The following is a 12,245-nucleotide window of genomic DNA, read 5'->3' as shown; positions in this document are numbered from 1 at the left end:
CCTGAAAATTCGTTATACTGGGGTTTCAACAGATACTAGAACGTTTCCTGCATGACAAGGGGAGAAGCCGCTCATAGTCGCTATGATTGGCTTGAAAATACCTGTTCGTAAAATCCACAAAACCTAGGATTGACTAACTAGTTATATGGAATTTACATTGAAGCATCTCAACAATAACCACAAAGTTTCTGCACTTTGGATATCCAAGTATTTTAGGAACACCGGTGTCTATGAATGGTAACTCTGTCAAGGGTTATAAGGGAATCAAGAATCAGGGTTGGTGAGATATTTATTTATAATTTACTGTCCTAACTGCTGGCTAGTGCTTGATGACGACCGGGTCGCTCGCAGCACACGTTAAAGCCTGTGAACTACTAGAATCCAACTAATCGAGGGGTCAGGGTGAATGAAACCATCCATGCAAACTGCAATATGCCAAAAGGCCACGGCCATCGTCTTGCTAGATGTGATCACTTTTGTATTTGACTTCTTGGACGAGCGATCAGATAGACTCAGTACATAATGCCCTTGCTCTAATTCAGATGCGAAGTAGCCACAAGCCCCCGAGACCGCCATTATTTCCAAATGATGTCTTTCTCACTCCTCCAGTAAACTCTTCAGAGTATCAGCGGGTGACCTTTTTGGGGCAGCAAGGTCCAAAATCTCCTGACTGGTTGTAGAAGTCGAGCATTTTCCTTCCCAAGCTGTCTCGGGGGCCCGTTTGATAGAGTAGATGACATTTTTTGATTGCTTAGATGCCGCATATTGGTACTCGTAAAGCATGTCGATGAATGAGACATCTTTATAGCTTATGTCTTTGACAGGCGCACCAATGTGTTTCTCAATCATGTCGACAATCTGCTTTCCATTGACATCCTCTGGTCCATTCAGAACATACTTGGTCTTGTTGTGCTGGGTAATATCATCTTGGGATAAGAGATGAGCTGCAATGACACCAATCTCATCGGGGTCAATAATTCCAACAGGTGCATCCTCTGACAGAATCAGACGCAGGGTATCCTGCTCTCCAGTCTCGCGGTATTTTTTGATGAACTCCGCAGCTGGCGACATAACAAGTGGCGAGAAGACGTTCGGTTGAAGAGACGTCCATTTTAAATTATCAAACTCAGGCGAGCCAAGGAGAGTCTCTATAGCCCAGTGTTGTCGTGGATAGTAAGCAGGGGAATCTGGGCGCACATTCGCAGCTGTTGTCGAGATTCGCACAACATACTCAACGCCAGCGTCGAGGGCGTTGAAATAAAAGGTGGACTCCTCGGCAAATTGGTTGGGCTCGTTGTGGGATGCAATGAAGGCCCTAACAACCTGGTTCTCACGGAGCCACTCGGCAGTGATATCAACCCAGTTCTTCTCGACCACTTCAATTCCGGGTATTTTAGCTAGGTCTTGCGCTACCGGACTGCTTGAGGAGCGGGTAAGGGCAATGATACGATGCCCAGACAGAGTACCCCTTGGATGAATCAATTTTGGCAGCGTTTGAGCGACAGCTCGGCCAGTGTTGCCGGTGGCACCGGCGATGAGAATGGATGGAGACATTGGGTTTGAGGTATAAGATGTAATTCAGTTTGGACTGAGCTGTAGGCCAAATAGCGTGGGCTGCGCTGGGTACTTATACTTGAGCTTTGCTTTGATTATTCATGAAGAGTCAGCCTAAAAGAACTTATTAATGGTATGTAATTACCAGAGTACAGGGTTCGCAGAATTCTGTCTGTGGCGTAGACTACCGGCCTCCCACAGGCCGGTATCCCACGGAACAATCGATGACGATCTACACGGGGCGTGAATGGACGACCGGCGAACATCTTGTGGGATGCCGTGAAAATTGTTGGTGGGATACCGGTGGGATGACGGCAGTCGATTTGCAGCCTGAACAACTACGCAAAGAGGAGAGAAGTTGAATTTTCACTTTAATACCACAACATCCCCAGTTTTATGTGCCTATCAGGGCCAGTTTGGCTGATGAAAGGTTCTGGCAGCGAAATTGAATTCCTTCAGATTCCCTAAACCTTTGCGCTGAAGAAGGGTTTCGGTGTAAATTCCGGTGAGTTAAGAACAATAATTCAAATTGACCTCGAATTTACTAAAGCCCCTTTCTCTTAAGTCCAGAAAAGCCCCAAATTTCATATCAGCATGTGATGGCGAGCTGACAGTACCAAGCATTGTATCACAGTTATCGAAGTTCAAGAACGCAGAGTCCTCACCGACTTTTGTGCATAAAAGAACAAGCCTCGGAGGGCTGTTTCTTACTCCGCAAAAGTAGGCGAGTCCATAGTCAGCAACTCTGGCTGCTCGAGGAGAATCAAAGGCCCCGCCACAACACTATCTTCAGTAGGAGCATGTGGCTTATTCGCAATGGAGACAATAATCAAACCAGCGTCGGAATCGAAAGCTCTTGGAATAGTGACAGAATTTTTCTTCGGGTCGTATGGAACGCTAATGTTGTTGATACCATGGAAAAATACGGCAAAGTAGTTCTCGGTTGTATTCCAATGAGGTTGGTTGTTCTTGTCGGTATAGCGGAAGCTGATTTTCGAGCCTGGGTGCCCAGTTGTTCCAGTCTTATTGACGAATCCCATCTGCGGTAGGTTCTGTGTGGGGTTCGGATAGACAGGATTCTCGGAGGGACAGCTGCCTGGGATGACGAATGCGTTGGTTGCGTCCAGAATCTGGTTTGCATAGGGATACGTGGTGTCCGAAGGGCCAGAGAATGGGCTAGTGTTCCACACGTCAATGAGAGACCAGGTATTGTGTCGACTTTCGATGGTACCGATGGCGAGGAGAGCAGACTTAGAAACAGTTAGACTGGCATCAAGGACAAGCCCTGTGAGATAAGCCATGCTAGCCGTCTCAAGGTAGGTCTGCAATGATAGCCACACCAGAGGCTCAATCTGCGTAGTCGAGAAACCATATTTGCAAGGCCCAGGGGTGATCGAGTTATCGGAAATCTGGTCCTGAAATATTCGTACGTGTCCCGCTTCATTATCGCGCATTTCAACGATTCGTTGATACGTTGTGTTGGGATATCCAAGATCGGTGAAGCTCGATGTATTGAAAGCTTCGACAGCTTGTTGGTAGAAGGAATAAATAATCCACTCTGCAGCCAGCAAGTTCTGAAAGAGAAGATCATCGGCGCCTGGAGGCCCTGAACCAGTTTTGGGGAAGACCTTGGTATAGTTGCTCGCGAGAGGTGTTTTCTTGCCCATATAGGTGCCGAAAAGAGGCGACTCTCCAGGGACTGCCTTCACTGTACCCTTCGGTGGGGACGCTTTTGAAGCTGCTGGAAGTGCAATTGCAGGCAGAACAGCCGCCATAAAGGTAATTGATATTACGGGGAAATGCATTCTGTATGGTTGAAAGAGGATTGGTCCTAAGGTGTGATGTGATTGATTCAGAAATCGACTTTAACAATCAAGGAGGCTTTATATATCCATTTCCTTGAAGAAATTTGGACGTGTACTACTAGTACTACCTGTATACAACTTGGATACCGTCAGCGGCTGGGGCTCGTATACACAAGCATCTGGATTACTACATCGAGCAAGAAGAGCGGACCAATCAGGGACCATGCTACCGGCGATCTATTAAGGATCCTTGGAAGTATGGCCTGCAGTACTAGTATGGTATGGCGTCCCTGTTCTATTTGCTATTTCTGGATCAAATCATCGGCATTCGCTACAAAATATGTCCAATTGTTGGTCAACTGCGATTGGTGATTCTCAAGTATCGTGAGTTTTGGCCAATCGCCTGCGGGGCCTCGCTCAATCGCTCCTAGAAGAGCATGTGTTAGTGTAAACATCTAAGCATCAAGCTAAAACTAAATCGAAGCATTATGCGCCCCCATCAAAGCTTAGTATGAGCTTGGCCCTGCCGGAGTCACGGATATTGTGGTACAATACAAGAGCGCGAAGTGGAACCCAGTGACCCAAAATATCATAAGAAGCTGCACCGCCTCCACCTTTTGTGTCGTGATCATTGAATTTCCCTATCGATTCTCGCACTTACGTTTTCGATCATCCTATTTTAATAATTCAAGAGATAAATCAAATTCTGAGATCGACGGGTGTGAGCTTGGAAGCCTTCAAGTCACAGTCACCGAGTCAGACGAGAGTTCTCTCTCCTACATTAGCTTCAGCACTAAATGTATCGCTCGATAATTAAATAGACGAATACCAGCACTGGGGACCATTACTTGAAAGCCAAGATTTGAAGATAAAATGGGGGAAAGACTTGAGTGTTCCAATTTTCGAGGAAGCTGCAACGGAGAAGGCGAACTTGAATTCCCAAGGCACCTGAGCCTCAGCATAATCTTGTGGTACAACACTTCCGGAAATCAGTGTCACCACTTAAATGTCAAGAACTCTATCTACTTTTTCAGCATAATTCGAGGAAATCCCAGTTTCTTGGCACCGAGACAGAAACGCAAGGATTGTGGCTTATGTCATTCAATGACCGCTATAAAGCCATGCATCCTTGTTCCGCCGTAGCCTTGTTGGGTCGTAGCCTTGTTGGGCCGTAGCCTTGTTCCGCCATAGCCTTTGAGAAACACAAGGGTCCTAACTACGGAATACTTAACTTCTAATTGGATCTCGGCAGCTCCGATGGAGCTACTCCGAATGGGAGTTGTTTGCACTGGATGGGCCCTGAGGTTCGAATCAAACTTGGATGATTGCGACTCCTGCCGAGCTGCCGAGACCAGTTCTGGTTGGATTTCTCAATGATTTTTGGCCCCCACTAGCATTACGCTCAATTTCACGTAATTCATGCGGCCGAAACGAGCAATCACCCTTGAATTCTTCCTTCTAATAGCGACTATGTGCATTATCTTGGTGTTCCGCCCCACCACGTCATCAATAAATGGCACATGAAGCGTTTTGATCTTGTGGTGGTCCATTGATTTGGGTTTCTTTGGAATATGCCCATTTATAACAGCCGGCCCATGCCTCCTCTTCTATTACGTTCTCAAATTTAGCAAACGGCTGATCGGACCACCCCGAGAGAAATATCAATCAATATCTTCAGAATGCCTCCTATTACTAAATTCTGGCTCAGTACCCTCAAGAATGAGCAGTCCGTGAACTCTCCCGCTTTCCTCCAATTTATTTCAGAGATTCTCGACTTCTGCGCATCCTACAGTGGCCCAGAATCTGGAATGCATGCTTTTTATCAAGATATCAACAATCCGTCTCGATTGTTCATGATCACAGGGTATCCGTCTCAGGAACTAAACACCGCGGCCGACAATGTTTACGCCGAGGAGTATCTTCCACGTATGTTCGATTATGTGCAGCATGTATGGCTGAAACAGCTTGACATGGATATTACCACCGTACCTCTGGATGAAAAGGTAGTTGTCGCGTATGGCAAAAATCCTTCTCAGTGGAAAGATGAGAAAAGGGGCTTTGGAGGGTGGGATGTTTGGCCGAAAGCTGCCCAGGCCCAGAAAAACGCAAAAGTCGAAAGAGGAGGTCAAAATTTTGAAATTGCGGCTGATCAGGTCTGGGTACAAATTTCCTGCTGGGAAGACGGAAATGCAGACCCAGCGCAACCCACAGAAGGCGAGAAGCTGTATCTGCACAAAGTCATGAGTCGATAAAAAGAGAACAGCTCGGTGACTGTTTCTTCAGCAATCTGAGCAGTATCTAGAAAGTTCGGCTTCATCCAAATCTTGCAGATACAGTAGCTCTGAGTAGTAATTATCAGTGAATCTTGAACGTCTGGATACTGTAGCGCAGCCACTACAGTAAAGGTCAACGCAAGTCCACTACTTTTAAAAGACAGATTCTGGTAGGGGCCATGTCGTAACCCGCGTTTTGTAATATAGTTCTTCAACATTACCAAACTATATACCATAACGAATAATGTCGTGAAAACAGCCTCCTTGAGTTCCAAAAATACAGATTGGTTTAGGCCATGGTTCTTGTGGACCTTAGAGACCCACGCATCTGTCCGCTAGTAACCTGATTGATTTACTCTTGTCCTCGTAGGCAATTTGCTCGATAAACTCCATGAAATGCACACAGTAACCCTTTGTGTCTGCGCCAGCTTACTTGCCGGTCTGATGTTTCCCTATCCTCTCCACCACTGGTTCCACCCACCTGGGGCTGTGGCCCTGACCAAGCGGAAAGTCGAAGGTCGACCTTGATTTGCTGAGGCGGAGATGCCCTGGGCATCCCAGATTGTAAAAATAGCTGTTACCCTTGTTACCTTATTGTCTCAGCTCCTTGATCGGATGGTATCCTTTCCGTTCCGTCACTTTATCTAGTTGCTTACGTATCTTCTTCATCTTGATCTCCAATATTATTCCTTTCGTCGAACAGCTACTACACGTTGCCTGGTATTACTGTAACTTAATATTCGTCGTATTTTAGCATCCTCACACAGATCCCCTTCCATTCTCCTATTCCATGTAGAAGACCCTGGCAATCAGCTACCAGAGGTCCTCCTTTATAGATGATCTGTATAGCACCCCTGAATTTAACCCTAGTCACCATATTGAGATTCTGGGGAGAAGCGAGACATATATTTAGTGCTAGTAGTACTCATGTTTTGATCCAGAAAGGAAACTTGAAATACTAGTACTAGTAGTAGTGCCAGTGACTGACAAATGTCACAAATTCCAAGGTCCCTGCGCTCTACAAAATACCAGGTTGCTCGCAAGGGGTACAGGGGCTTAAGTGTCAGACCAAAAGCTGTCGGCAAGATTCCCTAGCGGAAAAGCACCTGCGGGCCTCTCGCCTCGTTAACCAAATATGATCTTCCGAATTGAAATTACCGGCCGTAGACCCACCCCGCTCGTAAAGCTTTACCGAAACTAGCCAATGTCCCTGTTTTTGAAAAGCCTATAATATCGTCTCGGGGTACGAAGTGGTGATCGGCTTCTACGAACCAATTTAGTTTGACTTACTTGATTTATGCTTTATCTTCTTGCGATCTAAATGGGGCTCGCCTCGATTGCCTCCCGGCATTGTCTCCCTTTTCTAACCCATCTCAGGGCCTCGTGCGGGGTCACTTCCCCATACCCCAGGATTGGATGGGTTCTCCTGCATTGCAAAAATGGTAAGGATTGGCACTTCTGACTACTCTATTTATCTGGCGGCATGATTTAATTACTTTGTTTTTATTTTCCTAGTTGATATTATCTGACATATGGAATTTCACCAATTTCTAATTTCGCTTGCTTCTTGTTGATCTCTTCCGTTATTATCATGACCACACTGAGAAAAAAGCCATTCTTTGGGCTTACCGGGGGATGGCTCACTTTCTGGATAACGGTATGATAAACATTCCCTTGCTTGATATCGAGTTCTGATTGACATCCATGCAGGTTGCTTGTGCAACAGACATGTCCTTGTTCGGCTACGACCAGGGGGTCTTCAGTAAGTCGATCTATCACAGTACCCAGGCACAGTTCAACTAGTTAATGATTGCAATACAGGTGGTGTGGTAATAACCCGGGACTTTCTCGAAGTCCACGATCTCGTCGGACCTACGAAAACCAATACTCTTTCCACCGTGACCGCCATCTACGACATTGGCTGTTTCATTGGTGCTATTGTTGCCTTTACCGTTGGAGAAAGATTAGGGCGAAAGAAATCCATTATATTGGGGACATTGATAATGGCTGTGGGCACCATTCTGCAGGCAAGCTCGTTCAGTTTGGCACAGATGTTTGTTGGGCGAATCGTGCTAGGGTAGGTAAAAATTCCGCGCAAACACTAAGACTTTTTTTAAGATATTTTACAGCGTCGGCAACGGAGTTAACACAGCCACTGCCCCAATTTGGCAGACGGAGACGTCGCAGTTAAAGTGGCGTGGCAAACTTGTCGTGTTCGAGATGATGATGAATATCGCCGGTTTTATGTCTCGTCAACTGGATTAATTACGGTTTCTCTTTCATTGGTGGATCTGTTGCATGGCGTTTCCCACTGGCCTTCCAATTTATTTTTTTATTTGTTCTCATATCTACTACCCCATGGCTACCAGAATCCCCTAGGTGAGTTTACCTAAAATGCATAGAAACCATAGTACTATCTAACGATACATAGATGGCTTCTCGCTCATGGGAGAGAAGAAGAAGCGATTGAGGTACTCAGCTGTTTGGAATCGAAACCGGCCAATGACCCCTTCATCGTTACGCAGTGCCGCGAAATCAATTTCAGTGTCCGCTACGAGCGCGAAAATGCCGTACGGTGGAGAGATTTATTACGAAAGAGAGCCAACACCACCAAGACCCTCCGAAGGCTTGTTCTCGGCGCTGGGAGTCAATTTATGCAACAATTTGGAGGCATTAATATCATGTCCTATTATTTGCCAACAGTGCTAATCAAAGTGAGTTTAACGATGATGCGATTCTCGATCGCAAGCTCAAGGCAAAACCCACGCTTGAAAAGTGTCTGATGAAGCTCTCAATTTCAGTCTGTTGGCCTCACCGAAGAGATGGCCCGGTTACTATCAGCTTGCAATGCCGTCTCATACCTATTTTTTTCTGGCATTGCCGTCTTGCTGATCGAAAGATTGGGTCGTCGGTGCCTAATGATGATTTCGACATTCGGCCAATTCTTTTGTTTCCTCGTGATTAGCATTTTGCTGTGCTTTTCCGAGTCAAGCGCTGAAAGAGAGAAATATGCATCGGCATCGGTCGCCTTTTTCTTCCTCTATTATGGTGCCTTCGGCATCGGAATGCTGGGTATCCCTTGGCTGTACCCGACGGAGATCAATTCTTTACCTATGCGAACAAAGGGCGCGGCTGTTGCAACTGCGATGGATTGGTTCGTCCAATCTCACTATATTGCTCCTGACTAACTTCTACTGACATGTGTGCGTAGGATTACCAATTTTGTCATTGTCGAGATAACTCCGATTGGTATTCAGAGCCTACGCTGGAAATTCTGGCTCGTTTGGACCGCAACGAATGCCGCATTCCTACCAATTCTCTACTTTTTCTATCCTGAGACTGGTATTTATTATCTCAATCCCGAAAAACTTCTCGTACTAATAGCTGTGTGAAGCAAACCGAAGCCTTGAAGATATGGATGCTTATTACAGATCCAACCCCTCGTTGGTCGTCACGAAGGACCCAGACGCTATTTGTCGAAAACGTCCTCAGAAATACATCGACCACGAGGCTAGCGTTATCGAGAAGACAGCTGCAGGTTTGAATTACCCCTCAGATGGGACGGTGAGCCATGTTGAACAACTCGAAGCAGAAGCCGACAAGGAATGAGTCATTCCATTCTTTCGCTGCTCTCGACTTCTATCAAATTCTTGCGCATGGCGTAAATGATTTCAAGCAGATAGAAACTATCTACTAATCCGTAGAACTTTGAACCTCAATCAATATAAGAGACATGAAAGAAGATATGAAAGCATTCTAATATATGAATTTGCCCCGTAGACTTGGGTATAAACTTAGTAAAATCTAAAATTCTAGAGACATTTTACGGCAAGCTCATGCTGAATACTGATTGTTTATGGTAGAAATCACCCCGTGGGCCAAACACGCCACTTTCAGCGATTTCCGAGCTTATGCTCAGCTTCCGTGCTAGAGGACTACTTTTAAGACCGCTCCCAAGAAATTAGAGTATTGAGATGAAGCAATTACGTGAAATCCGCCACCACGGGCAGTTTACTCACCTTTAAACGTACTCAGTAGACGTTCCATTGCCTGTAAATTCAGGCATTGAAATCGTGAAAAGGGCCAACGAAGTAGAAAAAGCGCAATTCCAATCTAGGGTAACTTGAGAGACTAAATCAACCCCCACTATCGACGTAATACAAAGATGTAATTTGCAATACTTTCATTACCATTTGTTCTAGATAAGAAACAAAAAGTAACGCCAAGCTCACCCGGGCATGGAGCTCACTTTCGCTGTCTCCACAGAGTAATCAAGCCGAATACGTTTTCTTGCCAAAGCGGCACCAGAGCTGTGAGGCCCTTCCATCATCGGACTTCGTTGCGAAAGAAGATTTTGAGTAAGGAAATACCGAAGGATGGGCCTCGGAATGAAATCCGGGTTCACACAGAATAGCATGTCTACCAACTACGGTGGATGGATTGCATAGTAATAGTATATTAAGAACAGTGTCGAAACCCTGACAACTATATAAGTACTTAGGTAACAGTGGTATCATACCGATATCAACCAAATCACCATCTTTCACACATCCTGGATTATTCTGGCTTGACGAGTTGAAAAAAAACGAGAATTTCTCACGCATCAGCACCAAGAAATCAATCATGGGCCGGCAATACCTTAAGGAAGTCACTGGCCTACCAGGATTGAAAACAACTCCGAATATGGACGTTTCTGCCATAGTAAAGGATGTGATTGATTCTATTCGTAAGGATGGTGATGCAGCTGTGAGGAAATACTCAAAAAAGTTCGACAAATGGTCGCCGCCGAGCTTCAAGCTGTCCCAGAGCGATATCAATGCGGCCATTGCCAGTTGCCCCAAGCAAACACTTGAGGATATTGAAGAAGTCCAGCAAAACGTCAGGGAATTTGCGAAAGCGCAGAGAAACTCCATCAAAGACTTCGAGGTCGAACTACGGCCGGGGATTCACCTGGGACAGAAGAATGTCCCAATTGATAATGTTGGCGCGTAAGTTGACAAGGGCTTTTGTTTGCATGGTTTCTCTCATGGATTGGAAGTAACAAAATCTTTCACAGATACATTCCCGGTGGCCGGTATCCCCTCCTCGCGTCGGCTCATATGACAATCTTGACTGCCAAGGTTGCTGGTGTTAAGAATGTCATCGGCTGCACGCCGCCGATCAATGGGAAGGTCCCAAACAGCACCGTAGCAGCCATGCACCTGGCTGGCGCTGACGAAATATTCATTCTTGGAGGTGTTCAGGCTGTCGCTGCTATGGCAGTAGGCACTGAGGCCATTCAGAAAGTAGACTTCCTTGCGGGACCTGGCAATGCTTTTGTGGCTGAAGGCAAGCGGCAACTGTTTGGGGAAGTAGGTATCGATCTTTTCGCAGGACCAACCGAGATTCTGGTTCTAGCCGACGAGACTGCCGATGCTTTCACGGTGGCAACGGATTTGATTTCGCAAGCGGAACATGGCCCCGACACCCCAGCAGTGCTCATCACAACTTGCCCACAGGTTGGGCGCGACACCATAGAGATTGTGGAACGCCTCCTATACAATTCCGACTTGTCGACTGCGTCGGTCGCCAAGACCTCATGGGACGCCTTCGGTGAGGTTATCGTCGTTGATACCATGGACGAGATGTGGGAACTAGGCAATCAGTATGCGAGCGAACACGTACAGATATTCACTCGGAGCCCGCGTGATGCATTGGAGCATCTTACAAACTACGGTGCTCTATTCCTCGGCGAAAAAAACATGTGTTTCCTATGGGGATAAGGTAGGATCGAAGGCATATACCAAATCCTGAATCTGGATATACTGACAATTTTAATCAAGGTCATCGGCACAAATCACGTCCTTCCTACCCGTACGACGTCCCGCTACACCGGTGGTCTCTGGGTTGGCAAGTATCTGAAAACCTGCACCTATCAAGAAGTCACTTCTGAGCAGGCTAGCGGCAATCTTGGCCGACTTTGCGGACGGGCTGCTCGAGCAGAGAACTTTGAAGCCCATGCCCGTTCTGGCGACCTTCGCGCCAGTAAGTACAAGAAGGATCATATTCAATGGATTAAAAAGTCGCAAGCTGTTACCGGGGTTCGCCTGTGACGGCCTTTACTCTACAGATAGTTTATTGGTCTTATTGTTATAGCCTGTGAATTTGAATATAGATCCATGGATGTCGTCGATTTGAAATATTTTTATGTCTTCATACTTGTTAATTTCCCACCATGAAGTATTCACGAGAAATGTCTTACAGTTGAATCCATGTGCTATCTATCTTGGCAACAATCATAGGAAATTGTTTAATCTTCAATCACTCGTAACTCCAATGTTGAGTGTGTTAGTCGGTCTAACTCCGACTCGATGTAAAATGACATCCCCGCGAAGGGGTGATCCTACGTCGAGTATTAGTGTGGTCGCCTGCCCGGCTATAGTTAGTGAGTCGAAAAAGTGGGGCAGTGGCTTCGGCTGGGTTGCCCCAAGTTGTGTTATGGCCATATTAGCGAGCTATCGGCAGTAGATCTTGTAATTATCCCACAATTTATGCTTCTTGGGCCACAGTAGTTTAATATTGCAGTTCGCCGATTTTTTAAATGGATGCGCTGCAGGACTACAGTTTCAAAACT

At 46.1% G+C, this 12,245-nt stretch overlaps 5 protein-coding genes across 5 annotated transcripts; 3 read left to right on the top strand and 2 right to left on the bottom strand.

Moving 5' to 3' along the window:
- Positions 1 to 597: 597 nt before the first annotated feature.
- Positions 598 to 1,554, bottom strand: N7481_002244 (NmrA-like family protein; the record flags this gene model as incomplete). Its single annotated transcript, XM_057261463.1, has 1 exon — positions 598 to 1,554. The coding sequence occupies one exon, from the start codon at positions 1,552 to 1,554 to the stop codon at positions 598 to 600; it is 957 nt and encodes a 318-aa protein (XP_057126395.1).
- Positions 1,555 to 2,261: 707 nt separating this feature from the next.
- On the bottom strand, positions 2,262 to 3,329 carry N7481_002243 (uncharacterized protein; the record flags this gene model as incomplete). Its single annotated transcript, XM_057261462.1, has 1 exon — positions 2,262 to 3,329. One exon carries the CDS (start codon positions 3,327 to 3,329, stop codon positions 2,262 to 2,264), a length of 1,068 nt encoding a protein of 355 aa, XP_057126394.1.
- Positions 3,330 to 5,038: 1,709 nt separating this feature from the next.
- Positions 5,039 to 5,611, top strand: N7481_002242 (uncharacterized protein; the record flags this gene model as incomplete). Its single annotated transcript, XM_057261461.1, has 1 exon — positions 5,039 to 5,611. The coding sequence occupies one exon, from the start codon at positions 5,039 to 5,041 to the stop codon at positions 5,609 to 5,611; it is 573 nt and encodes a 190-aa protein (XP_057126393.1).
- Positions 5,612 to 7,223: 1,612 nt separating this feature from the next.
- N7481_002241 (uncharacterized protein) lies at positions 7,224 to 9,241 on the top strand (the record flags this gene model as incomplete). The annotated part of the gene is made up of 9 exons (XM_057261460.1): positions 7,224 to 7,289; positions 7,343 to 7,394; positions 7,454 to 7,709; positions 7,762 to 7,871; positions 8,002 to 8,011; positions 8,064 to 8,346; positions 8,434 to 8,786; positions 8,844 to 8,974; positions 9,027 to 9,241. The coding sequence occupies 9 exons, from the start codon at positions 7,224 to 7,226 to the stop codon at positions 9,239 to 9,241; spliced, it is 1,476 nt and encodes a 491-aa protein (XP_057126392.1).
- Positions 9,242 to 10,255: 1,014 nt separating this feature from the next.
- N7481_002240 (histidinol dehydrogenase family protein) lies at positions 10,256 to 11,724 on the top strand (the record flags this gene model as incomplete). Its single annotated transcript, XM_057261459.1, has 3 exons — positions 10,256 to 10,620; positions 10,689 to 11,292; positions 11,455 to 11,724. 3 exons carry the CDS (start codon positions 10,256 to 10,258, stop codon positions 11,722 to 11,724), a joined length of 1,239 nt encoding a protein of 412 aa, XP_057126391.1.
- Between the last annotated feature and the right edge of the window lie 521 nt (positions 11,725 to 12,245).

This window comes from Penicillium waksmanii (assembly GCF_028829765.1).
Source record: "Penicillium waksmanii strain IBT 27052 chromosome Unknown utg000002l:1.0-3326099.0:1.0-3328782.0, whole genome shotgun sequence".
In the NCBI taxonomy this organism is placed as follows: domain Eukaryota; kingdom Fungi; phylum Ascomycota; class Eurotiomycetes; order Eurotiales; family Aspergillaceae; genus Penicillium; species Penicillium waksmanii.
This window is presented reverse-complemented; position numbering and strand designations above follow the sequence as displayed.